The 27,815-nt window shown below is 37.7% G+C and overlaps 1 protein-coding gene across 2 annotated transcripts in view; it reads left to right on the top strand.

The window, feature by feature from the left end:
• The window catches only part of LOC104169387 (ubiquitin carboxyl-terminal hydrolase 22), a 71,648-nt gene that overhangs the window by 8,525 nt on the left and 35,308 nt on the right, over positions 1–27,815 (top strand). Inside the window, exons 2-4 of one of the 2 annotated variants that reach the window (XM_009710291.1) lie at positions 4,859–4,972; positions 5,542–5,586; positions 10,509–10,610. In XM_009710291.1, the coding sequence (XP_009708593.1) occupies positions 4,859–4,972; positions 5,542–5,586; positions 10,509–10,610 (261 nt within the window). The remainder of the gene's footprint in view (positions 1–4,858; positions 4,973–5,541; positions 5,587–10,508; positions 10,611–27,815) is intronic. The other variant, XM_009710292.1, reaches the window with a different exon arrangement.

Below are 27,815 nucleotides of genomic sequence, written 5' to 3'. Positions count from 1 at the left end.
CCTTTTCTTCCCAAGTCTGTGACTAGGAGAGTTGATAAGGCTGTGATGATCTTGATAGAGACTGAGAGGATAAGGAAAAGAATGAATAGCCTTTAATGTGTCAGCTTCCTAGTTCCTGGCAGACAGTCAAATATGTAAGTTGATTGATGTAATAGATCAGTCTGCTAGTGTGTTTTGGCCTCATTTTGTTTTGGGTGTTTTTTATGTTTTGGGTTTTTTTTGGGCAGGGTTTCATTTTTTGTTGTTTGTTATTGAGATTAGTAAGATTTTCTTGCTCGTACCAGTAGACCTTAATGTCTTATCAGTTTAAGAATTGTGACCTGTAATGCAGGTTCCAAGTGCCAGCAAAACGGGAGGAAGGCAATCGGATGCTTGTTTTGTGCTAGTATGTCAGATAGAAGAACAAGTGGAGAACTGGCTGAAGTCTAGCAAATCACTTCTTGTGAATTTGAGACTATTACCTGAAACTGGTTTAATGATTAACCCTTAAGGTGAGAAATTAGGGAGTACAAATTAGCTTAGGATGTTGACTTAGAATACTGTCTAAAAGAATTGCCGATTTAGTCTCCTTTGTTACAGAAGTTGAAGAAAATGTAGGCAACTTGCATAGAATATGAGCGTGTGTTGAGTTCAGATTGATAACATGCCAAGGTTGAGTCACAGAAATTGATGATGGAATTAATTTCAATACAGGTAAAAATTGACCTGAATTCCAAATTGCTGTATGTTTTATTCTACTTGGATGCAACCAGTCTTCCAAGGAAGATGATGCCAAATCATGATTCACAAATACGTCATACCTGTTGGAAGGCTGCCATATATTATGGTGGAGTATCCCATTTTCAACTGAGCAAGCTAATTCTGCTCACCTGGGTCTTTCGAAACTGAATATAGAAGTTTCTTAACTGGATGAGACGTGCCCGTGCACACGTGCACGCTCTGGATGTGGCACGCTTCCCTGCTTTTTCCCATATTGTTGTTATGTTCCAGTCATCTCTGGTCTCTTAACATTTTCACAAGGATGTCAGTGGATATATTTGGCAAAGTAAAGCACTCAGGCTTCAACAAAACACTTCACTTGGCTCCCAGAGGGAGAGTTTGAAGACCTTTTGCTGCCTAAATTAAAACTTTCACCTCTGAGCTGTTGTCTTTTGAAACTTAACTGTCACTTGTACCAGTAGATAAAGTTGCTCTCATTCCTGCGTGATCTTCTGTGGTGCCTCATTGTTTCTCCAGGCTGATAGCTTTATTTTTAAATGAAAAATGGGATATCTTTTGACTTTCTTGTGTTGCAGCTGCTTAAAAATTTTGTATATGAAGGGATACGAGGAGATCTGACTTTAAAATAAGGGTAGCCTGTTGTCAGCATGAAGGTATAAAGACAAAGAAAAATGTTACATTCCAAGAGGCCTTTTCATTCTTAAATTACTTTGCCTGTCATCCACAAGTACGTATTTTGCATTCCTGAAACAGGAAACTAGATTGATCAAATTTAGTAAAATGACATTATGATTCTTTTAAATTTCTTCTGGTTCTTCTCTGTGAAAGAAAAAAGTGTATTTCTACTGAATGTACATTTTATTTTTCCAGTGTAATAAATTCTGTGTGTGTATTAAGATAAAACTGAATTAAAGTACCCTGGTTTCACCCCCCTGCCCCCTCCCGAGATGGGTAGTAGCAGTGTTAGGGAAAGCAGATACTGGAAGGTAGGAGTAGCAACCATTCTGGAGGAGCCTCGTAAAAGAGATGTTCATCGTGAGGAATGTGGGGCATCACGGCAGAGTTGGCAGTGGATTAATCTGAAAAATTTAGATGTTTCTAGGCTAGCAGTTCCCAAACTTTTTATGAATTTGAGGCCTGTTTCTGTTAGTTTTGTCATCCCAAGTACTAATGCAAATGATAACATTTGTTACACTTGCATTTCTCACACTTTACTGTCGTTGTGGTTTTTTACTAAATTTTCTGGTCAGGTGTTTCAGTTTGGGGTAGAGCTTCACAGCAGTTTATTAAAAAAAAAAAGTTACAACCTGTTGCTAACAAAAAGATGAAGTTTATTTTGCCACTCCCCCAAAAAATCCTTTGAGGGAGAAAGCTTTGTATGGACTTTGTCCTTTTGGTGTGGTGTAACTTCAGTTAGTGCTAACGAATTGCTTGCTTTGGAAGAATTTCTATCAGTAAGACAGTCCCTTCAGTGGTTCCTCCATTGGGGACCCTCTGCCCAGCGCCTGCCAGGCCCTGCAGACCAGCTCCACGGGCATGGTGACTTACCAGAGTGACTTGGTAGTGGGTGTTTTACACTTTGCCCTAAAGAAAACATTCTTTTTCACCTCAAGATGACCAGAATAAGAAAGTTAAAGTATATTTTAAGGGAAAAAATTAAATTATACTAATTTGAAACAATTAACTTGCAAACTTTACTAGTGGCCTCTTTTCCTAGAATCCTGAAACTGAGCATCCGTGTTTTGGCTTTCATGAGAAACTCCTGCCTGCCCTTTGTGCTGTAACCAGGCCTGTATGGCCGTCTTGTCACTGGTGCTTGAGGTAATTTGTCCAAAATCTGTTGCAGTCTTTTTAATGACATTGAAAGTGTTGGCATACATACAACTGTATTGTTCACATAAGTATACTGGAGAGAGGACGCTTTCTCAAGAGTCCTTAATCAGGCGCTGGACAATTACAGCTTTTACTCCGCCAGTGTTTCTTTTAAACTTTCTGATTCTTTACACCAGAAATTCATTCTGCTCTGAACAAGTGGTTTGTGTAAGGTGGTCTCTTGTTGGTTTTCATCTTGACATCTATACTTCATCACTCATGCATGTAAATCCAGAAAGCTGAGAAAAGTAAGAAATCCTCTGAGCACGACATATGCCTAGCAATTCTGATGGTAGATTTGAAAATATTAGTGCTCACGGAATCCTATTTATTTAATATTCTGCTCGCCCTGTTCTATTATTTGGAGTGGGGTAGGGGGGGAGCTGTGTGTGGGACCTTTTAAAAAACATATGGAGAACAATATTTGATTTTGTGTTTTGAGACCAACACTTCCGGTTTTCAACAATTCTTTCTTAAACTGTGCGTAACTGGTGGTGCAATAGATAGTGGCGTAAATACTATATAACTCCAATACTCTGTAGCTTGTGATTTCCCCCTCCCCACCAATTGCATGGTGTTTTGTTACTGATCTCCACTGCAGCGAAGATTCTCACCCCTTTTGTGGTATTCTGGTAAAGGAGTTTATTAAGTCCTCTGGGCACCAGAGTGAAAATTCTGGTGTTTGGACATTACACAAGGTAATGCAAGCAGCCCTTACCCTCTTCCACAAATGAATTGTGGTCCAAATAGACAAAATGAAAGAATGAAGCACGTAAGCAAGATGACAGCCAATAGACATTATGCAAACTTGTTTAAAGTAATTGTTCTTTTTATTATGTAGTAGGAGAAGTAGCAAACAATTTGACATAATCATTGAAAAAGTGATTTTGAAAGAGGAAGAGGAGAAAAAAAAAAGTGTGCACAGGACCCGAAGGAGAGGGGGTAGCAGGTTCTGAGAGGGGTAGAGGTTGTGAAGGATGGATGAGACGCGGTTAGAAAGAGAAACCTTACCAAGCTCATTAACTCTTCCAAGAAACCTTACCACGAGCAGTGGCCCACGTTACAGGGGAGCACAAAGACTTTACCTTTGTTGGCCTAATGAGACTGACAGCAAAATTTCTGCTGCGTGACACGCGGTTTGGCTTATTTATGACTTCAGAGTAATTCAGTGCTGCGTCTTCTAGGCCATCTAATGTGGTAATGGTTTCCTTTGTTTAAATCAAGTTTCCACTGTAGTGAGATTATTTTAATAATGCTCTTTATCTGGACATAAAAGGAATTTGGAAATAAATTTTTACCTGGAAATTAATAATTTTTATCTGGAATTTTTACTTGAAAGTAAAAGGAATTTGGAAATAAATTCTTGATGGAGAATGGTGATGTGTTTCTCAACTGTCAGAGGCAGTTTGTATTTTGGTAACTGGCTAAGAATTTGTTAGTGCCCACTGAATTTTTTTTTAACTTTCCCCTGATTGTGCCTTTTTTCCATATCTATGTACTGAAAATCAGCAATTTGCTATGATTAGTTTGCACTACCTCATCAGTATATGCTGAAGCAAAATGTCATTTCCCAGTTAGCTGGTTTATTTCATTTCTTGGCTTTATTTTGTTTAGGGTTGTGTAAGAAAAATATTTTTAATATTGGTCAGTGTGCATATGTCCATTCTAAAAGGGTGTGTGAAACAAGAAAAATTGAGATACATATAAGCTGTGGAATAAACTACTCCAGGAAACCATTCCCCTGGACAAGTATCTTTGAGTTTTCAGTGCTGTCTTCTGTCTGAGCCTTCATTTGGATTTTAAATAGGTACTTTCTAATTATTTTAATGGTTTTGAATAGAAATTACTGAAGTCTTAGAAAAAGACAATTCAAACTTGCATATCAAATCTTACAGTACTAGTTCTGCATGTATTGGAGTCAGTCACTGCCTTAATTATGCCTTTTGGTTACTTATGTCTTTGAAAGGTATATTGTGAATTACAAACAACTTGAAGGCAGCTAATGCTTTGTTGTCTTGCACAGTTTTCTTGCTGTGCCAGAAGCAATTGAATAACTCGTACTGTAACCTGAAAAATTTCTCTGTTTTTTTCTCTCTCTTTTCTTTTTTTTTTTCTTTTTCCCCTCCAGATTCTAAGGTACAGATTTTACTTTTTGTGGACTACTGAGAAGAAAGAGGGTCTGACTTGGAAGCCTGCTTTAAAATGTCTTCTAGTTTATGAACTCACGTCTTTTTTCCTCCTCCCCAACTTCCCTTCTGTTTTGCAGCCATAGACCTTTTGTATGGGGGTATATACTGCTTTATGTGTCAAGATTACATATACGACAAAGACATGGAACAAATTGCCAAAGAAGAACAACGAAAAGCTTGGAAATTACAAGGTTTGGTTTTCATGCCTGAATTTCTTATTTCTGTTTTAAATCATACCTGTCCCTCCCATTTGTCAATGGCAAAAAAACAGTAAGGGGAAGAAAGAACACTTTAGAGATAGTAGTGCAGGGCATGGGAGAGAAAGATGCCTAGATATTACTTTCCAGGAGTTAGACTGTTAGTTTAACATGTGCGCCACACCTAATTGTAGCAAAAATATTTTATTTTTGATTGCAAAAAATATACAAATATCTAACATTAATCCTGCAGAACTTGCATAATATCAGTCAGATCTGTATTAGGTAGAAAATGTAACAGTCTGCTCCTTTAGGCTTATTTACGTGCTATAGGCAATAAATTTGTTCCCCTCACATGAAATGCCGCCCTTGTGTGTGATCTTTTTTTTGGTTTTGTTTTTTTGGTTTTGTTTTTGTTTTGTTTTAATAGAACGTGCCAGCTTACTTACACACCTGTGCTTTCATGGTACACGCACAGTATCTATGTAGAAATATTTACACACAAATATATGTACACACATTTGTTTTATTCAGTTTGCTTTCCCTAATTTTTTCTTTTTTAGCCTTCACCCCAACAGTGGTTTCTCACTACCAGTGTACAATGACAGGTAAGAGGCGTGGGCTGGCGACGCACTTCACTAACAAGCGTCCCTTTGCTGATTATCCTGCCATTTTAGACATGAATCACAGTTAAGAATGCCAGTTTTGTCGTGCAAATTGTTTTGCTCTTGTTTGGATATGTTCCAATGATTGAATAATTACAGCAGACTTGATTTCATATGCCCTTTCCTTGATAGACCTACTCCAAAACAAACGTTTTCTCCTTTTTTTTTTTGGAAAGGAAGTAACATTTATCTTAAACTGAGTAGCTTTTAAGCATCAGTTATAAAAGCTTGTCATCTTCCATTTCCAGTGGCCTCTAGGGGGTATGTTTTCTTAAAGTGGGAAAGTCTGTATTTGAAGACAGATGACTTCTGTCTAGTAATGTCTCTGGCTGAATCCATGGCATCCTGTTTCAATGTGACAGCCTTAGTCAGGGCTGATATGACTTCAAACCATTTTTAACCTCATTTCCAATTTTAAAAATAGCAGCTAACATCGTATTAACTAGAGCTTTTCTGATGGCATGTGAAAAGTATAGCTGCTTTTACTTAGTTTGTACTACAGATCCCATTCTCCTTTCTGCTTATTCCCCATTTTGAGGGAGTTGAGTCAGAGCAAAGGATAGTGAGATTGCCAGTAAGTCCTAGAACAGGAAAATACAGCTTAAAATGCTTTAGCGCAAAGCACTGCTTTTCAAAGCAAGACAAAATGGAAACGTGTTTTAAACCTTTCATTTAGGCTATGCACCTCTTCTGAAAACTCCTTCAGATGCTTCTAAACCGTGTTGTTTTGGGCACCAGATTAATCAGCTACGACAAAACACTTCTTCATGATGCTATAGAAGAGGAAGGCCCCCAGTTCTTTACTTTTGAATATGTAAATTCAAAGAGCAATTTCTTAATTATGTTGTCCTTAGCAAATGATATATTTGTGCCTTCTGGACTGAGATGCAGCCGCTTTGTCCTCCAGTGGATGTCAGGCTGCTCTAGCTTATATTCTAGGGTAATTACAGCTACGAGATTGTTCATCTTGTCATCTTGGACCACAGAGTTGTGCAGTGAAGGGAAGAATCACTGAGAGGAACTGCCAGGCAGAAAACCTTCTCTGTACTAGTTAACTGACTAATGAATGACATATTAAATATATATATGAATGCATACTCGTATGAATATGCACATTGCATCTTCTGTCCCTGGAGAACCAATCTGTAATGACCAATGAAGATATAAAATGGAGTAGACAACAATATACTTTAAGTTACTGGAGTACACAGTATAAACAGTTTTTCTTTAAAGTCACAGCATAGGATCTTTTTGCTTTATGGCTTTTTAACATGAAACCATGTGTGTTTCCCCACAAATTTATCTGAGGAATGAGAAAGGGAGATAGATGGGAGAAATAATGGAGAATTATGTCTTCTTTTTTCCTTCTTTCTCCGTTGCTTCAATCCATCCTCTCCTTCCCATAGTGACTCATGTTATCTAAAAGATTATAAAGTGTAAAGGGGGAAGGAACCCTTCTTCCTCCAATCTGAATGTCAAGATTAGTACAAACCCGAAACTCAGTGTCTTGGTTTTATATTTCTACCACAGAGTTAGTTTACCTCAGATAGTGTTGCCAACTTAAAGAACTTAAGAAGTGAATCCAGTCTGCAAAAACTGAGATTGGCTTAAAAATTGGAGTGTCATTGCTGTATGTTTTCAAACTTCTGTCCACAGTCCTTGAAGGGTATTATATTATTGTTATTATACTTTATATATATATATACACTTTATATATAGTATTATTATCATACTTTAACAGATGCTCACATAACAACATGATGCCTGGAGAAAAAACTTTAAGAAACACCCCAAATATCATGAGATTCATTTCATACTCTTGTAATATTAACTCTTAGTGTGATGAGTTCCCATGTCCAGCTGTAGTTCAGGGTTATATGATACAACTCTGAACAACTTGCAAGTCTACTACTTTTTTTTTCCTCTGGTATTGAATATTCTTTGATAACAAGGGAGGTGAGAATACGTGGAGCCCTTTGTTGTAATTAATGTTTGGATTTTTGGGAGGGGAAAAAAGGGGGATTTGCTGAAGTACAGAAAAGTAAACAATCTATATTAATGATTACTTGCAAAATTGTGACTTTTATAAACTAAAGCCTTCATCGCTTTTTCCTTCACTCATGCATATGTCCCTGATAAAGTCTCTGAAAAATGACAATTTGTGTATTTGACCTAATAAAATTGATTCTTGGATGGAGATTTCATGTGCTGACTTGAATCTCTGGCTATTTTGTAGCGTAACTTTTAAAATTATGAATTTTCACTCCTATAACGCTACTTTCCTTTACTTGATAATGGTAACCTGTGCATGTTTTGCAAATCTTTGTTTAAGGTAGTTTATATTGGAGTTTTTGGCATGTTTGTGGGTGTTATTAAACCTTTTATTAAACCTTTTTCCTTCTTTGTCTGGTGGTTTGGTTTTTTTTAAAACTTTTAAACACCGAACCATTCTTAATAAATGGTTCTGTCTTCCCCCCCCAAATTTTCAAGAGTAATAAAACCTCAGTATTCTTGTTAAATTATATAGCTGGAACAGAACACTTTTAAATTTCTTCCTCTGACTTAACTTGTGCTCTTTCTAATGAAAGACTTCTATAAGAAAGTTTTCTGTCTGTTTTGCTCTGTTTGTTGTGGCATTAACTGTACATGGTTTTCTGTTTGGTTTCATTTCTTTGTAATTGAACAATGATTTGATTCACCCAGAATCCTGCAAAGTAATTCAGTCTGTCATGTTTAACTTTATCTGAAGAGTTGCTCTTGTGAAATGCTTTGATCCCCATCCTTTATAAGCATTTAAGCTATATAATTATATATAGATATATATAAAAAGATATATGAATAGTCCCGCTGACATATGTGGAACTATTGCATGCCTAAAGTTGAGCGCACATGTGTTTTCCAGGTATGAATTTTGTAATATTTGATTTAAACGTATCCGGGGGGGTGGTATTACGAGTTTTCATCCCATTGTCAGATTATACTAACTGTGTCTGGCCATGTTTAAACTACAGTGAACCCAAATGCAAGAGTTCAAGTTTACAGCTGGCCAGTGCAATCACTGGTACTAACATGGTGTTGAAAATTATTTTGAGCTTTTTTACAAACCAATTTATATAAATTCCTAAGAGAGTATTACAAATATGAAAAGGGTTGCTGAAGACATCTAATACAAAACTTGTTGCAAGCCAATGTTCTGTCATATGTGAACTGTCCATATGTGCGTCTCTAAAGTTGCTTCATTCGTTTGCCTGTGCGTACTGTATAGTATATTCAAAGCGTTACAGCTGTTTTATCTCATCAATCTGTTACACAGTAATTAGTTTCCATTTCTGTTTTCCTGGGTGTGTAGCTTGATGCTGAACCTTGGATAAAGGAAAGGGACTATATGATTCTGGTATTCTTTCTTATGCTTCTTGCATAATCTATTGTTGAATCAAATGAAGTGAGAGATGGGTGCATCCATGTAAATAAGAATTTTCTAGTCCTCAAGAATCTGAAAATGAGACCTTTTATTACTAGAACCTAGAGGGTCAGTAGTAACTATAAATTGAACATTTTTGGGTGGGTAGCTTCTGACAAGCATAGCTATTTCTGAAAATGAAGATCAAAGAGCTATTAAAATTTAATGTATATTATGCAGAATGTGTAAGCCTCTAGCTATATTTTCTACTCTCCTTCTTTTTATATGTATGATTTATAATTTATTTTCTTTAGCACAGCACTGTTTCTGCTCCATGCATTCTGTGAAGAATAACTCTTAATTGACTTTAATCCTCAGTTTTAGAATAGATTGCTTGTCATCTTACTATTCTTTATTTTTAATGCCAAGATACTTTTGTGACTCACTGTAATTGACCTTGCATAGTAATTTCTCTGTGCTACATAGAATGCTGCAGCAGTACTTAGCTGGTCAGCACATGAGTCTTCACTGTTGTATTTTTCTTCTATCAAATTTACACTGAACACAACTCTGTGCTTACTTCAGATCTATTCATCGTACTACTTAGCCAACTCATTTCTACTGCACTTTCCTTTGAACAAAAGAAATGTATTGGAAATACAATTTTGCTGTTTAAAGAGAATAATGACAGATTTTAGCTGCAGCTCATGAGAAAGGGTTGTTAAGTATTTGAAGCGTTTTGGTTGGTTGTATGGGGGGGAGGGTTGTGTTTAAACCTACTACTAATTGCATTTTTAGGTAATGTTAGATATGTCGGTAAAATGAATCTCAAATATTAGAACTTGCTCATGTCCAATCCTATATCAATGCTTATAAGTAGAGGTCATACTCTGTAATGGTATATCTTAAGACATGTAGTAACTGTTTAGGATATCAAATTACTAAAATCTTCTGTTCATCTGTAAATATTAAGCCTGTATCTGTCCATTAAGTTGGGTCAGTTTTCATTTATTTAATAACTTGTCAAAGTTCGGTGATGAGATTTCTTGGTTATCCTGTAAAATTTCTCTTTAGGTTCTTCTAAAATCATATGGTGGTTCTGTCGTTTGACCTCCTCAGAGCACAAAGAATTGCATTTTTGAGTAATAGTGGATTTATTCTTGTGCTGGAATTTCTTTTTAACTGAAAGGAGGATTATAATCCAATAATGAAAAATTTATTTGTGCTAGGTATTCTTTATAATTAAAGAAGTGCTTTTCTTCTTTCAGTTCTTATTTGTTGAAGGATTGGTTGATATCTTTCTGAGCAGTATTTTTGAGGGGAGGGGTAAAAAGAAATCAGTTTCTTGTAGTTGTACATAGATTGAATCTAACCTAATGGACAGCATGTTGAAAGCTTTTACTTGAACAGAATTTTTAGTCCTTTTACTAAACAACTTCCTGAAACTTTCTTTTCATCTGCTTAGGCATTGGAGAGAAGTATTCAACATGGGAGCCAACCAAACGAGAGTTAGAATTGCTACGACACAACCCCAAGCGGAGAAAAATAACCACAAACTGCACCATAGGTAAGTCCTAGAAATCTTTCCCAAGCCCCCTCTCAGCCACTTGTATGTTCAAAATTCTGTGTTGTTTTTCCTTAAGTATTTTCACCCTGAGATAATTGTAGTGGATTTCCTTAACCCATAAGGGTAACAAAATAAGTTTATTTTACACTACTTTTTACTCGCTGTAGAAGGATATCTGCTCTGCTATTTCAGGTACTGATGGTGATTCATTTGTGTCACAGCTACAAAACAGAACTTTTTTTGACAATATGCCTTTAAAGACTTTAGGAGAGATCACTGATGTTATCTCAACTCAGTCTTCATCAGAGATCCCATGCAGGGAAATGCTGTAGTTGAGATGTGTCTTTAACGCTAGCAGTCTATTGGTAACTCTGGTTTTAGCAGACAGAATAAGCAGAGTGATGTCTTTCTGCTTCATGTTCTAAACTCTAAGTGGGGTGTCTTCAATTTCATATTGACTCTGAAAAGATATAATTTGTTCTCCAATGTGTGTCAAGTAGCAGTTTTGAAATGCATATCTAATGTTTAATGTTTAGAGTTCAGTAGTCTGGAGCAAAGAACTCTGAAATGCGGGCATGTCTTCTTAAGGCTGGAGAGTATTTGGGTAAGGGTGATGAACAGCCTTTTCCAATTTTTTTCTGCTCTCTTTAAGTTGGGGGTGTAGGAGGTTAAAACTAGGTTCCTGACAAGCTCTAATTAAGATTATTGGGCATTTTGCTCTACTTCTAAATGCACAGTAACATTTTAATGGTGTCGGTACAAGGTTGGAGATGTAGCTATAGACACTGGAAGTAGGAAACTGTTTAAAAAGCTTTTTTTCTAATTTTTAAGCTACTTTTTTATGAGAACGTGTCATGCTTTCAGCGTATTTGCTTTTGTTAAAATACACTGAACATAACTGCTAAAACTTGTAATGTCATGTTTCTAATACAGTAAGTCATATTTAATCCAAAATATGTGTATGTTTATTTGGAAAAATGGACTGAGAAGCACAGAATAAGTTGTAGTAAGTTGAAAGTGCATATAGAATGGTAATTCTAAAGAAGGGACCTATGCATTTGCAATAGTGGAACAGAAAAGACAGTTGGAAAAACATCTGGACTTCGGAAACTTCAAGCAGCCTAGGAAGAAATACCTAGGCAAAGATTGCTTGCATCATGTTCACACTGGGATTTTGTGTTTTATTAAACTCCAGTATATTTTGTGAAGACTGTTACAAATTACTTAAGCTAACAGGACTGTGCAGGGCCAAAGAAAAAAGTTTCATAGAATTTTGAAGGTGAATGTGATATTTTTTTTTTTCCCTGAAGAATTGAAGCACATTGCTGTTTTTTTTCTTTCCAATTTGAAGTAATGCTATGCCTACTCTTAAAGGATTTTAAGTTTTTCAACCTGTTTGAAAAGGACGTCTGGTTGCGTGAAATCTCATACAACGCTGCACGAGTAGGGGAGCGCTTGTGTAACACAGGGGATAAGGGAAATGACTGATCTCTTTACTTCTGCAGGCATGCTTTTAATAATTTCTCCTACTGAGCCCTGGAGCTGTCTATGTGCTGAGATTTAGAAAGAGAAAAAAAAATCAAAGCACCCAGGAGACATAATGGAGTTTTGGGCTACAGTTAAAAGCAAAAGACTAGCTTACTTTCACAAAAATACATTGGGGGTTTAGCTGAAGAAAGAAAGACCTGCCATTGTCCTTGAGTCTTTTTCTCTCCCTCTAACCTGCTGCTAAATATATATCTGCTTCAGAGTCTTTTTCCCTTCGCTTTCCTCACATTGACTTGTCTGTTTGCGGTTTCAGATCAGTGAAGAGCCTATATGCAGACTGAAATACTGCAATTATCTGGACATTCCCGTTTCTCTCTTTTTCTAATACTCAATTCTTTTGACATCAAGTGTTTATCAATCCCATAGCAAATATTAGTGAATCCAGTTTATCTTCAGAGGTGGGTAAATGACTCGGAGAATAGGCATAAGGTCCAATTTTATTGGTTCTGAAAATGAAGATGATGTTGATTACCATCTATAATAAGCATTGCACATTGTTTATCAGTTCTGTTTTCAAGAGAGTCTGTTAAAGCATAACCTGCTGCCTTTTATGTATAAAATGCTCTCTGCAAAGCTGTTCTAAGAGGAAGGCCAGAGGTGTTTGCTGCTTTCTGTCTTACCTCCGGAGATACACTGATGTTAGTTGGGAGACGGCATGTTTAACTGCTCTGCGATGACCTCCTGAAATAGTTATTGTGCTGATGCCTCAGCATTTATATAAGACAAGTGTATTAGTATTACAACTGAAGTAGGTGGAACAATACTCTGAAACCTGGACAGGCATGGCCTTGAAACGATACACTTAACTTATATGTGAAGGACTTGCATATGATTTTGAGCCCTAATAATAAAATACATTAAATTTGATGTTCTTGTTATCTAGAACACACTTAGGTGGTAAAATATGTTTTGTCGTAGTTTCCTGTTACATCTATATTATTTGCATGATGCTCAGTTAGGTGAATGTTCTTCTCTATGGCAGAATGTTCTTTGTACACGAAGGGATTTTTTTTTTTTCCGATTTATAGCAATCTTATGATGATTCTCAAACAGCTGGATGGGTCTGCTACTTTTTGAGCTGTTTTAACTTTTATACAGCTGCAGGATCCTTTGACTTTCATTGGTGCCATAAATTAAATCTCAAGAGTATTCAGTCATGAAATGAATATGTTATAATGGAGGATTGAATTGGTAGTTCATTAGAGGCAATACTGTACAAAACTCCTAGCTTTTGATTTAGTGAAGTGAAATGATGTTTCCACTTACGTGACAATTTGAAACCCATTGAAGAAGGAACTTCTTGTTCACATCCTCAAAAAACCCAAAACAAAACAAAAAAGCAAAACCCAAAAACCCAACAAAAAAGGCAACTTAACAAAAACCCATAAATTTTGCTTGGTTATCTTTTAAAACGGTGTGTGTTTTCATCTCATAAATATTTTTCCAACTAGTAAGAACATGGAGTGAGTGACTTTGCTTGAATCACTATTTTGCCATTGAGCAAATAGCTCTTCAAATGAAAACTCGTATCAGGCACTGCTACAGGCTATGGAAACTGCGCTGATTCCTGCCTTTTGGGATATTAACAAAGGACTGTTCCCCCTGTTGCTTGTAGGCATCTTCAAAGTCACTTGGAACATGCTGTTGACCAAGTGGAAACGTTGAGCTATCTACGTGCAGGAAACCATGATGAAAAATCCTTGTGTATAGTGGATTTTGTGGGGCATTTCATATTCTGATGTCCCAGCAGACTTGAAATGTTGATAGAGTTTCTGTATTTCAGACATTCACGAAGAGTGTATAGGCTACTCAGAGCATAAACATATGCTCTTTGGTAGCACTGTCAGCTCAGGACGTTCTCAGACCTTGTTGTGCCCTAGATGCTATAGCATGCTGCCTCTTTCATTGTGCTGGCACAGTTGGTTTTGGGTGAACTAGATCAGGCTGAAGGGATGGCATAGTGTGGGGAATGCAGAGGGTGAGTACAAAGTAGAAAATTCGTTAAGTTATTGTACGTTGTTCTCGACAGCAGTACTGATGCGTGGCCTAGGCTATTCAATTCATAGAACATTTCCATTCATAGAAATGCTTATCTTGATTTTGGGTTGAAGCTGGCGTTTCAAGTGTCCTATAAACACCAAAACTTTTATATGGAAAATTGGATAAGACTTAACAATTACTAAATTAGATTCTAACAAATTAAAAAGAAAATCTTAATTTTTTCAGCCTCGTCTTGTCTGTGAAGAGGCTGCCTTCAGTGAGCAAGGGTCGTGACCAAGCTCCAAGTTCACAAGCAGATTTTTTACAGTGGGGTTGAGCTAGAAGCGAAAGTGATAGAGTATCTTTTGGGAACTGTTTCCCAAAGCTTGTCTTGCTCTGCTGTCATTAATACCCCCAGCAGATCAGTTCTCCTGAGTACATGAAGTATTATCTTGGGATCAGCTGGTCTCTAATTAGCATATGAAGTGACTTTGTGGCTAAAGATTGGTCTATTAACAATAGGAAGAATTAGACTCCCAAGGCACGTGGATAATTAGCAGGAGCCACCTGGGATTCCCATTTGCAGCGTTGCAAAAAGGCAGAGGAGATAGCCTTTATTGGAGACTGAGCAAATCCTTTTCAGCAAGAATGATGAGGTGTGGGGGAGGTGGCAAAAACAATAGTGACATGGGAGTAGCAGGTGGTTTTTGCAGCTGTGCAATGCTAAGCAGTGTGATGTGACAAAGAGCAGCATGAGTGGAATAAATATTGCAGCAGAGCTCCCATGTAGAGGTGGCAAGAGAAGAGGAACAGTGGCCTGGAAAATACTTCTGGTTCTCTAGACAAGCTACCATGAGCATTTCTGCTTCTGTAGAAGTAGCAGTAATTTTAAGGTGTTGAAGACTATGTAAGTACTTGGAAGTTTTTTGTGAATGTACCAGCTTTCTGGGGTACTTTTTCTAGTTGAATGCTACTTAAGGTAGCTCAAATGGAAAAGTGGAATGAAAAACATAGTTTGGTACAGCACCAAATTTTTAGCTGTAATTTAAAAGTTACTGATTTGTAAGCACTAATACTTCTATATTTGAAATCATGACTACACAAAGTGTGCCTTGAATAGAAGCCTCTTTTGATTCTTAAATTTTTTTAGGCTGCTGTGTGATGAAGGAAAGGAAAACCACCTTTAAGACTACTCAGGTGAATGTTTCCTCTGATTATTTTTTTCATCTAACTTCATAATTAGAATGATTATCTAGCTGGAAAACTGTTTCCTAAAAGGCTGGATTAGTAAAATAAAAAACGGGTACCCATCTATCAGGGAGATCCTTCTCTTCCTGTTTTACCTTGTCATGAGCTCTGACCATTGGACTGAGTTGTGTAATACTTTTCCTAGGTCTAAAATTGATAAACCTGATAGTAAAAATAAATAAAAAAATCCCTTTCCTCTCAAAGCTCCCAGGGAATTTTAAGAAAAATTTAGAGGGGTATGAATCTTTTAAGAATTATAAAACATAAGCTGTTATTTACTTGCTGAGGTTTGTTGAGATTTGCTTTCAGAAAGTCTTGCTAGACTTTCAAAGTTTACCTCTTTAGCAATATAAAATATGAAGCTTTCCTCTGCAAAGCACATTTTGAAAAGAAATTCCAGATTTGATATTTCAGTAGCCTTTTTGTGTATTGATTGTTGTCTGAGAGCATATCACCTGGTTTTCAAAACTAGTACCAGAAAGCAATCTGCATCACTGCTGTAATGTCACTTTGTATGGTTTATCTTCGCAGCAGTCATTGACTGAGTTATCTATGATTTATTTGCTCCTGGGTAAGCTTAGGGACAACCACATTATCACTGAAGTCCCTGCAGTGTTTACCTGCTTGGAGCGAGCAAACTTAGAAACTTTAGTTATAGAAAAGTAAGTCATCATACCTTCACATTGGAAGTTTATGAATTAACAGTACTTCTTCGGAATGCTTATTTGATCCCAGACTAGCTTTGCTGAGGAATGAGGGGGGGTTTCTGCTCTTTACTACCTCAATATTTGATTGAATTTTAGGCCCTCTTTCAGAAAGGACGTAAGCTGATGTCTTTCAGTATATGAGTTCTCCTGTTTGTTTTCATTTCATGTCATGGTTTTGCAGGGGCATACTCTTTAATGAACAGTAAGAGAACCAAACTCTAAAAAGCATTTATGATGAAAGGAGTAAGACTTTATTATTATCTTTCCCTCTCCCCTCCCTCCATGTTGATGCTATGCTTTAAGCAACACAGCTATCAGTGTACTTCTCTCTAATACCTGCTAAGGGTGAAGACATATGCAACAACTGAGGTAGACAGCTTTCTTCCATCAGGGGACAATCCTTTTTTTCTCTTCGCCCTTGTCCATACTTCCCCTGAATTCCAGCCACATGGTCCCACCCTCTCCTGGGCATTCACTCATGCTCTCAAGCAGGTTGCAGAGTCTGTTCAGTTCATTAACCCGGCAGAAAACACTGTGCTTTTTGTTGGTCGTGGTTTTGCGAAAGCAATGTTCTTCGGTGTTGCTGCATTCAACAACTTGACAAAGGTTCTGACACATGCACGAAGCTGGTGTGACTAGGGGACAGCACGGCAATGGGATGTGGATATGTGGCTGGGCGTGAGGGGCAACCTCCTTTTGCTGACGGCGAGCCATGCTGTATCCGAGCTGTAGTTTCATTTGTCTACAGCAAAGCCAGCAAGGAATAACTACTCTTGGATTGTCACCTTAGGAAGGCTTGAAATTAGAGTAATCCAGGAAGTCAGTTTTTAACAGAAGACAAACTTTTCAGGCTTTTTAGGATCCCATGTGAAGAAGACAAATTTCTGAGAAGCTGGCATCAGTGATAATGTGGCCTGTATTGCTGCCTATTTCGTTTAATATGTTTATAAGTAAATATTACATAATTGCTTGAATTCCTTCTTGTCTTCTAAGATGCTAAAATCAGTCAGTTATCTTGCATTTATCAATTGACATATTTTTAAAAATCAGTAATAAGGCTGAAATCTAAATGACCTTTTGGCTTATACCATTTACTGTTTCTGCTGTAGTGTATATAGATAACCTCAAAGTTTATGGCTTTCCTTTTCAGCCTTTATACACAGTCCCTCTCCCCAAGAGGGGAAAAAAAAGCTCTTTGGAAGTAACTAATATAAAATGTTTGCCTATCTTTTGCTTGATGATTGAAGAATAGTTGTAACTTGCAGGGCATGTTTTTCAGCTTGTTAATGAAAGAAGGATACCGATTCCCTTTACAAAGAACTTTTTTTTTCCCCAAGACTTTAGTCCTGCTTTCAAGTTAAAATGCTCTAACAAGTTGAAGTATAAACCAGTTAACATCTTTTCTCAGGGGAATATCAGGCAATAGTAGTGGGATAGCTTGGAAAATAAAATGTATTCAAGGAAATCATGGCTAGTTTTGGCCCTTGTTAGGCCCCCCCTTATTTTTTCAGTTGGTCTTGCAGTAGTGTATGAAATGTTGAAGAAACCACCAGACCTGACTTTTGTAGATCAGGAGTATTCCTGGCAGCTCTTAGAAATATGATAGTTTGAGATTGTTTTTTTGCAATATCTGTGTACATAATAAATCCCATGCCTTTGCTTTGTTTCCAGTGAAAATTAACAAAATGTCAAAAACAGTTTTGAGGAGATATTACCTTGAAGCTTGAGCTTGGTGGTAGGTTGGCATTGGAAACGGCTTTTGCAGTGATGCACTAAATGTGTTCTGGAGGAGATTCTTAGGTTCAGGGGTCTGCTTGAAGGGTTTGATTTGCATGGCTTTATGTGGGAGCAGTTTAGTTCAAAACAGAATAGCAAGCTGAGTAGAACCTTTGGGTATATTTGCTGTCTGAGGAGTAGTGGGCTTTCATACAGGTTTTAGAATTCTTTTAAAAATATATATGAAAAATTGTGAATGGTTTGACTTCTTTTCCTTCCCTGTAAAGCTTGTTTCGCTTGTTTTATTAACAGGGAAATCAGAGCAGAGAGAGACACCAATGTATAGGCATGTGTGTACCTGCAGTAATATAAAATATTGCAGATGAAGAAACGTTGACATAAGCATCAAAGTTTGTCAAGCCGGGATTCTAATCTCCAGGGATGTTTACCTCAAATACAACCCCTGCAGCCTGGCCAAAGTTAAAACTTACTTGTATGTGAAATAAGCAGGTTGCAGTTGGGGTTGAATTTTTCTGTTATACTGTCTTGGAAAATTGCTGTTCATATTACTTGCATAGAAAATAATTTAATTTTGTAACTCTAGGTGGCTCTTGGGGATATGAGAGAAAGGAAGATACACTGTGTGTGCTCACAATGTGAAATTCCTTAGAAGACAGGGTTCATAATCCAGGGTTTGGATCCTGTTCCAAACTTCTAACTCAAACCTCGTTTCCCTCGTCTGGACTACTTAAAAGTGAATCCATGGTTGTTACTGATCCATACACATCACTTTTAGTTTACAGACAGTACTTCAATTTGACTTTTCTGAAATAGTGTTCTGCACTTCTTCAGGTGAAACTTGATCATTTGGATCCAGCTAGGTAGCAGCACAAAAAAAGCCTTTCCTCCCGCCCCCCCGAATGCTGATTCAGCTTTCAAGTGTGTAATGTTTGCTGACTTAATTATTTGTCTTACCTCTCTGTCTCCAATGGTAGTTAATTTTTTTACTGTGCTGTGCTTTCTTCACTGAGTCGTTATATAACTTCAATATGCAGTCAAAACACTAGGCTTTTAGCATGAAAAATGCAGTAAATGTTAGTCACTTGTCATCATCTGCTTGAACAGGTTTTTATGGGAATGGGAGGTTTCTTATCTAGAAAAACCCAACAGCAATATATAGCCAGAATTTGATTCTGGCCCTCTGAGTCAAGATACCTTTATTTAGATCAAGTGGTTTTTGTTTCTTTGTTTAAAATTGAAGAAAATTTATCAGGGCATTTCTTTAAAGTAGTGTTTAACTGGCTTAAGGAAAAAAAAAAGTCAAACCAGTAGATGCTTACAGAAAACCAGATGTGCTAAAAGTGCTTGGCTTTCTGTGTCTGTCAGAAGAAACAGCAGACCTTACCCTTCTTCAACAGCGAACCCTGAGGTCAGCAGGTATGTCTCCTGTTTTCCTGACCACACTACGCCAAGCTACAGACTGTTGCTCTTTCTGTCAATATCATGCAACGAACCTCTGAAAACCAAAGCCTTTCTTGAAATGGAGGGTATGTTTTTGCTACGCGGTGGTGCAGTCAATACAGAGATACTTTCATCATCTCTAAATCAAGAACCAGATAAGGAAATTCAGAATTAGCTGATGTAGCTACACTAATTACAGTCTTAATGTGTGCTTGTCGTCTTGTGATGGGCAGATGCACCCGCAGCATGAGAAGATTCTTTTTCTTACTATTGAAAAAACGAACCCAAACCAAAGAAACCAACTTTGACTTACTACTGAATTTTAACCTGATTAACTCCATGTCATTACAGAGAGCATGGCATTTTCAACAAGGCCAGTAATCTCCATCTCAGTTTTGTTCTTTTGTGGTTCACTTTTGGATTATATTTACTATGACCTTCCATTCTGCTCTTTCGCATCTGCTTCTAGAGTTGGGCTTTGTGTGGACAGAAGGTAGATACAGTATATACTGAAACTAGGAATATGCATAAACAGCATGTGGCATGGTTTGTGTGTTGTGGATTGTTGGAATAACTCTGTGCCAATTCATCAACAATAATTTGCGCATATTAATATATTTGGATGCACTTAATTTTGTTGGCAGTTAGCCCACTCCTTAAGTTATTAATTTGTGAAATCTGTTTTGAGGAAGGGTAAAAACTTGTAGGCAGCATATGGTGTGATATTGGGGGGAAAGGATGGCTGCGGGTGTGAATTTTATTTTGTCAGTTTAGTGGGAGTACCTCTTGTTCTTTAAAGATACCATCTGCCCAGGATTCTCACTGTAAGTCTTATGCTTCTGTGCAGATCATGCAAGATCTCACTGAGCTTTTAAGTTTGTCTGCTTTGGGGGAGGGCAAAGAGAATATTTCATTTTTTGCTACCTATTGAAGCATTTTATCTTGTCTAAAGGCTTTTCTTCGTTGCCATCAAGTTGCCATATAAAAATACCTTGAAGAGGTCTACAACTTAGCTAGCTTTTAAAGGCTAGTTGTCATAATGCTCTGTATTGATCAGTTGTTTTGACAAACATGGTTCCTGTTCTTTGCCTAGTACTGTTGTTTTTTTGATGTTGGGTGTCTCTCTGTTCTCCCTGACCTTCCTGCAATTATCAGATTAATCATTATTTTCATGCTCTGGTTCATGGGACTTTAATGTCTTGAACTTTGCTTTGTAGGGTGTGTGAGACGGAACAGCTCCTATTTCAGTTACATGGTTACTTTAGGAGCTTCTACATACCTTTATTTATATTCTTCAAATTCATTCGGCTCTGTATATATGAGTGTACAGTGAGGAAGGGATCTGGCTTCATTGTTAAACTAAGGCATTTTGTGCAATGCCTATACTTCTATGCAACATTCCATGTCATGTTTTCTGCTGTGCAGAAATAGGCGCCTTTTTGTTTCTCTAGCTCTTGATGTGATGTGTGTTTGGAGTGCATTGCGTTTCATCTTCCTCCTCCAGCGAAAGATTGATCTTCATATGTTACAGGGACCAGATAATCACATAATGCTTTGACACTTAGTAATAGATTTGATTATTTCCAGTGCTGCATATGAAAGATGTTTCCTTCTATTGTGTGTTCTGAAAATTTGAGTTCCAGATTGTGTGTGTGCATTCCCCACTGTGTTCACTCACTGCTAAGAGATCCTGACAGAGACTGGATCAGGTTGAAGCACAACAGACAAAATTTGTTCAGTGGGTCTTGATATGGCAAGATAGGAATTCAGAGAAGTTTGGTACAAGCTCTGCTGCAGAACTTGATGTCTTTCTCAGTCTTACTCATTTCAGCTGAGCGAATCAAATTGAGAGAAATGATTGCCATGGATGATTACATGCTGTATAGCTTTCTGTTTTTGAGAACGTGATGCATTGGTTTCTTCTTGAGACACCTGAGAGAGAAAAACAATTTTGGGATGCAGATGGTCAGTAAAAATGCTGAAAATGAGAAATTACAGATATAAAACCTGACACTTTCCATACTCTTGAAGGAAGGAAAAAAAACCTCTAATTTGCAGAGTACTCTCAGGTCCTCTTCCTCCTAGGTGACTTACCAAAAGGTTCAAAACTAATCTTGCATATTGCAGAGAACCTTGGCTTTAGCTCCCCCTTCCCCTCCTGCCCCACATTTATTTTAAACTTGGGCTTGGCTATGGGAGGCAGTAAATTCATATAGATGCCCATTACATTTATAAATGTTTTAAAATCAGTTTTTAGGCATGGATTTAACTATGCCACCTTAGTTTATGAAAAGACCTTTCCTTTGTGTTTTGTGGTGTTTTGTTTGTTTTGTTTTTAATTCAGGTTATTCTTTACACTTATAATACAAGGCAGCCATTGCTTTAACAGGAAGAACAATTCAACTTCACATCTTGGGCAGAAGTTGCTCATGGAATTTTTTTTTTTATCCTACCTAGATAAAAGCTCAACCCTTGTGGACTTGTCACATGAAACTTTGTGTGGTTGTATCAGGATTGTTGTCACGCTCTGCAGCTACAAGATAGCAAAATATTTACTCTAAAGGGAAGTATTTCTACTTGTATTCTGATCTGTTCCTTTTTGCTATAATTGTGATCAATTTGGGGACACATTGACTAGATGTGACCCACAGAAGGCTTCTGTCTAGCTGTTATCTTTTCCTCCTTGTGGGGAAGCATATGGGGAATAAAGTGGCTTATGCCATACCCACTCAGGTGCACAGAAATTTCTAGTGGAGAAAACCAGTGATGCCACAGTATCTTGGACAAGTTGTCTCCTCCCTCATTGTAGGAGCTTTTGTAAAGCTATTGCTAGTTGAAGTATTTAAAAAAAATTATTCTAATTCAGAAGCTCTAACACTACTACTAGAGCACCTTATCTGTAGATTTCATAGTGTATGTGTATCTTTAAGAACTGCGACAACATTAATACAGAACTCTGCACTAATTTATTTACCGAGATGACACTGGAATGCGTCAGAATACCAATGCATCAGAGGATATTGCAGGATCTCATCACTGAAGAGTTTTAAGAAGAATTCAGGGAAACATTTGTCAGGAACAATATAGGTAGCGTTAATTCTGCTTAGAGATACAGTGGATAGACCAGGTGACTTCTCAAGATCTTCTACAGCTATGTTTCTTGTGATTTTAGTGGAAGATTCAATGCACTTTTCAATGGTTTGGTCAAAACCACTTATTTCATTTTGTTTTGGAAGCATATTCCTTAATTTAAATTCACAGGGAAGAAATACTTGCAGTCCCTTGTCTTACTTGAAACAGCTTCTCTAATTAAATGGTCTGTATGAAAAACTAACCTTAAGAGGTTTGTTTGTTTGTATTGCCAGATATTTTAGGAATGCTGACTCATTTTACCAGGCCAAGGGTGTACACACATGAGCCAATTACCATCAAATCAGAAGGATGAGAACTTAAAGGACATCAAGTGCTCCTACCTCATCTGTGTGCTTGGTCTTAACCCAAGCATACAGTTACTGCAAAGAAAATGACAGGCTGTAACCTCACAGCCTGGATTACCATGTCCACACCATTAGAAGAGATCACTTGCCTTGTTCAAAGTACTTTAAGCCTGGAGAAGAAGAAATAAAAAAAAAGCATAATTGGTCAGTACTGTTCTGGAGAATCAGGGGCAGGCACTGCTTGCACACCACTGAACTCAGAAAGTATCTACAGGTAAATGAAGTGGTAGGGAGTGTGCCCTAAGGCAAAGAATGGAGACTCCTCTGGGCTGTGAAATGGTTCATGTTTTGACATCGTTAATTTGTGAACTGGTTCAAAGATGTAGATATTGTAAGTATAGTATAGAGACCACTTTCTGTGTCTGACACACTGTGTACACTCGGGAATCATTGTCTGGCTTGGGGGTTTTGTTTTGAAAATCTGTGCAATAATAATATAAAATGTTACACTTCTTGTGTTTGATCATACTCCTGGTAACTTGTTTGATCCATTTGCTCCGAGGATGTCAGTTGCCCTTAGGTTCTTCCAACAATACGTGTCCGAGTAGCACATGTGGAAAGGCTGATCTGTTGCTCTGAGGAAGAATCTATAGTAAAGCCCTCTTTGGTAGTCATAGCTTAGAGATGTGCATTTTTCTCCCAAATCTGGCAAAATTAAGGCTAATCTTTCTTGAATCTCATCTCCATTTGTTGCTGATCACTTCTATATCATTACTAGAAATTCTTTATTTAAATAAACTACAAATATGTATCTCCTGGCTGAGCCTTTAGTCCAGTGTTGTTTAAACGTTATGTGATTGCTTTTAATTGAAGCTACAGCATGATACAGGAACACTGCAGAGGTCCTCCACAATTGATGTATAGCACTCCTGCTAGCTGCAAACTTAAACTTTTCGTTGACACACCCTAGCAGGATGGCACAAAGGAAATGAACTGAAGAACCGGATCCAGGCGATCTCTTTGCCTTATCCTGTGACTCTTTTGCATTACTAAAGTGAATGAACAATGCATCGAGCCACAAATGCAAAAGCTCATATGCAGAATACCTATGTAGTCTAAAAATGACATTGAAGTTAGTTAGCAGCCCTGATTCTAGCGGCAGCTGTTGCCTACTCTCCATCCCTTCCCAAGTGGCAGCAGGGCAGTAAATTTTGGTTTCCAGAGCTGTGTGGTAGGAATTGGGATACAGGTGTTAAGGATATGGCTGTTTTGCTACCCAGCCTGTGGCTTTTAGACAACTGCCTGTGCTAGAAGTTTGTTAGAGTAGAGGGGATATGAGGGCTGTCTGTCTCTGACAGCTCCTGCATCCCTCCCTCCTTCTGGCACTGGCCTTTTGTCTTGACCCACGGTGAGCTGCGTGAACCTGCTCAAACAGGTCAAAGACTCATTGCTGCTTGCAAGTGATGAGTTCATACCCTCAAGGTGAGACTACTTTTTCTGTCAGATGGGGAAGGTGAACCATTTCACTGTGGAGTCAAGCAGATACCGGCTCAGTGCAAGGAGAACATCCCTTTTGGCATCAGTGAGCTGTTAGATGGGCTTAGCTGTCATGTGAAAATGGCCTCGCCTTCCCTCTCCCTGTCAAAGCTGGTTTCTGTGTTTTGCATCACAGTGTAATATTAATCTGGATGTGTGAACAGTCATGGGATAAAAAAGTGGAGGGGATGTTACGCACCTCTTCTGAGTCAGGGTCGATGTACTGGGCCATTCCTGATGGCTGACAGAGCTGCTTTTGGAACGACTTCAACAGCTGGGAGTCCCAGACTCCCTTCTTCCAATGTTTTCTAACTGTGAGACAATTATTTTTAATATCTAATTAAATTTCACTTCTTGTGAGCTCAATCTTTTTTTATTATAGCTTTGGTAGGCCACAAGAGTTAATTACAGTCATCTTTGCAGTGGCCTGTAACATACTTGAAAATTGTCGGCCTTGGCTGTTCCTCCATCAGCACTGTCGTTTTTCAATTAACTCAACCAGTGGGTTCTTCAGTTGTTTCTCCAGTCTCAAATATTAATTTCATGCAAATTTTCACCTGTGTTCTTGACTTCTCCCCAGTTTGCGCAGGTCTCTTTTAAAATGGGTGGTCAATTTCCAGATATCATCCAGCTGAGATTTTGCTGTCACCAGAGCAGAATAATTACCTCCCAGGCCTTCTCATATTCCTGTTAGGTTTCAAAATGGTGTTTGTCTCAGAACTGCAGCATGGTGTTAAGTCATTTAAGTGGAATTGCTATAGCCATTGCTCTTTATTTTGTATTTGTCCACTTAATTTTTCTTGTTTCCTACTTCCCAATTGTTTTTATTGAATTTAATTGATTTCAGATAGTTCCTCCCATTTAACAAGTTGCTCTTGAATTATTGTTCTGTCTTCCAAATACGTTTGCGCTATCTTGATGTAGTTTGTCCCTTCGGTAAGTATATATTATGATGATGTCACTGAAGCTATTGAATAAAAATAGTGAATGCAATCAATTCCCTGTTAACTAAGAGGGGTGAGGACAAACTAAATGCTGGAAAAACATTATTGGTGTCTCGGTCCACACTAAGTCAATGCAAATTCTGCTTAGGCTCAGAGCAGTATGAATGTGCGCAGTGTCAGCATGGGTCTGTAAACAGTATGAACATGTTCACATGGCGCTGTGCCCAAGGTAATGAGCCTTCCAAGAAGTACTGGGGAATGCAGTGCAGAGGCACTAAATCTGGTTGCATAAAGAATGTAACCACATTTATTTGGTCTGGACTACTTAATCCTGCCTGTGCAGAACAAGTACTGTTGTTTTTACATTGTGGTGTGGATGAACTAGATCATCCTTATAGACATGCTAGAAAATATGTTTGTCTCTACTGCTGAACAGATGCTACAAATATTGCTGTGCACGTATCGTGACAATTTAATGCAGGTAGGTAACTTTTATGGATTTTTTTTTTATATTTTAAGGGAGAAAAAGAGTAAAAACAATGACTTCTGAATGGCAATCTTAACACAACATAAAAAAGGATAAATCTGGGAAACCTCCTGTGAATGTTGAGGCCATTCCAGAACTGCCCAGTTGCACACAAATATGCCAGCAGTTACCGAAAAAAAGGCTTCTAGTTGCCACGTGAACCTGAGTGAAGTACTTGAACATGCATTTAAGTGTTGGGTTTAAGTCATAACACTTAATGTGAGATTTTTCTTACAGAGAGCAAAACTGGGAGATATGAACTGAGATTTTTGGTTTTTTGAACCAATTGGTAATCTGAAAGGTGTGGAATTGACTCTCTTTTCTAAGAGCAAAACCACCCTTGGCCAGTAATGAGTACCTTAAGAAAAATAAGTAAATAGCAGAGCATCTAGTTAAGGTCACAACTTGCATTCAGTGCATGGGATATATTTGCCGTTTATTTTTTTATGAGTTGTCAGCTACTCAGCTGTAGAGCAAATTATGTCAGGTTAATTTCTTTAAATGGACTGACCAACCCGTCTTTGCCCCTGAGGGAAGTTGTGTTAACAGGTAAACAGATCAGTAATGGGGATGAATTCCACTTACTCTGTACAACAGTGACATACCGAAACGGAGAACTTTCTGGGTTTGGGTGATTCATCCATCTAAATAGTCTTTCTCTTCTGGTGCTGGTGATACATACAAGGAGGAATACTTACTGTATTCTTTCTTTCAACAGTTAATGATTTTGCTATACATGTGCCATTCCTGGCATATACTTCTTTCCTCCGGTGTACCGTTTTTGTAGCTGGATTCCAGGATTTTCAATTGGAAACAAACTCAAGGATAGTTTCCTTTTGTACACATAAGCAAGCTTTTTTCTATTGAGCAATCTGTTATTTCAATAGTAATGGAAAAAATGCAGTGATCCAGAATCCTTTTGCCAGAAATTGGAAGGTTAAAGATGGGTTTTCATTTGGAATGCAAATATTTCTTTTTCCTAAGATTTTTTTTTTGTTTGTTTTCCCTTCCAGAAGGCCTTTTCTGATGTAATTGCCTTTCTGTCTGTGTAGGGGTGGGTAAACTTGTCGTTCATGGTGCAATGCATAATGCAGTGTATTAAAAATAGTCATATAACTTACTTTCTATTAACAGGAGTTGTTCTTCATAGTAGTATAATGACTGGTTCTGTTTTCAATGTCTTCCATGTTTTAAATTAGTTGTTTTATGCACCTTGGTTCTTATGTTAGAGTTTCCCAGAAGGGGTGGTGGTGGTGGGAAACATGCCAACATTAGGTCAGTATGTGTAAGGCAAAAAACCACCTCATTGTTCTTGTGTGTTTGGATAAGGTAAGCAGTGGCAATAAATACAGATAAATTTACTTTCTCTTCTAATCCCAGTACTGTACAGAATCGGCTTAATTTACGGTTCCCCCAGATGATGTGTGCGCAGGTCAGATATTTAAAATAAAGAATGTGCCCTCCAACTGCACCAGAGTGCGTGTGTGTGTGTCTATGAGGGCTTCTGGGTGGAAAGGGCTGGCTTTTTATTTGACTCCTGTCAGTGCCAAGTGAAAATATTTGTTTGTAATTAAAACAGGAAAAAGAAATCCAAATTTGTATAACAATATTATCGAAATACAATGTAGTCTGTCATCCTCCCAGCCTCCCAAAACTGCAGGATTCAACATGGCCTATGAATCTTGATGCACACCCGTACATACATGATATTTAATATGTATTTTTAGATAATGGATATATAGGAATATAGGAAATATATAGGAAAATATAGAAAAATTGAAAACATGTATTACGAGTCTCTTTTTATAAGTTAAGAAATGCTGCTGTAGAACTCTCTTCTGACTTGCGATTTAAAAGACTTCACTTAAAAGTCAGGTAGAACAGAAAAGTGAGTGAGTTTCTTCAGGTTGTGCCTCTCAGTGATTGAACAGCTTGAGGGGGCTGAGAGAGTGGGTGGATGGTGGCAGTGGTATAGCTCAAGAAAGGTAGTTTGTTTCAGAAGGGATTTACAATGATTCAGAATGAGCAATGACTAACCTCGCAGCCTTGAGTAACTGGAGAAAAGGAGCCAAGTTAGAAACACTGGAACTTCAGCATATTTT

This window comes from Cariama cristata, unplaced genomic scaffold (assembly GCF_000690535.1).
Source record: "Cariama cristata isolate BGI_N322 unplaced genomic scaffold, ASM69053v1 scaffold11431, whole genome shotgun sequence".
NCBI classification, from domain to species: Eukaryota; Metazoa; Chordata; class Aves; order Cariamiformes; family Cariamidae; genus Cariama; species Cariama cristata.
This window is presented reverse-complemented; position numbering and strand designations above follow the sequence as displayed.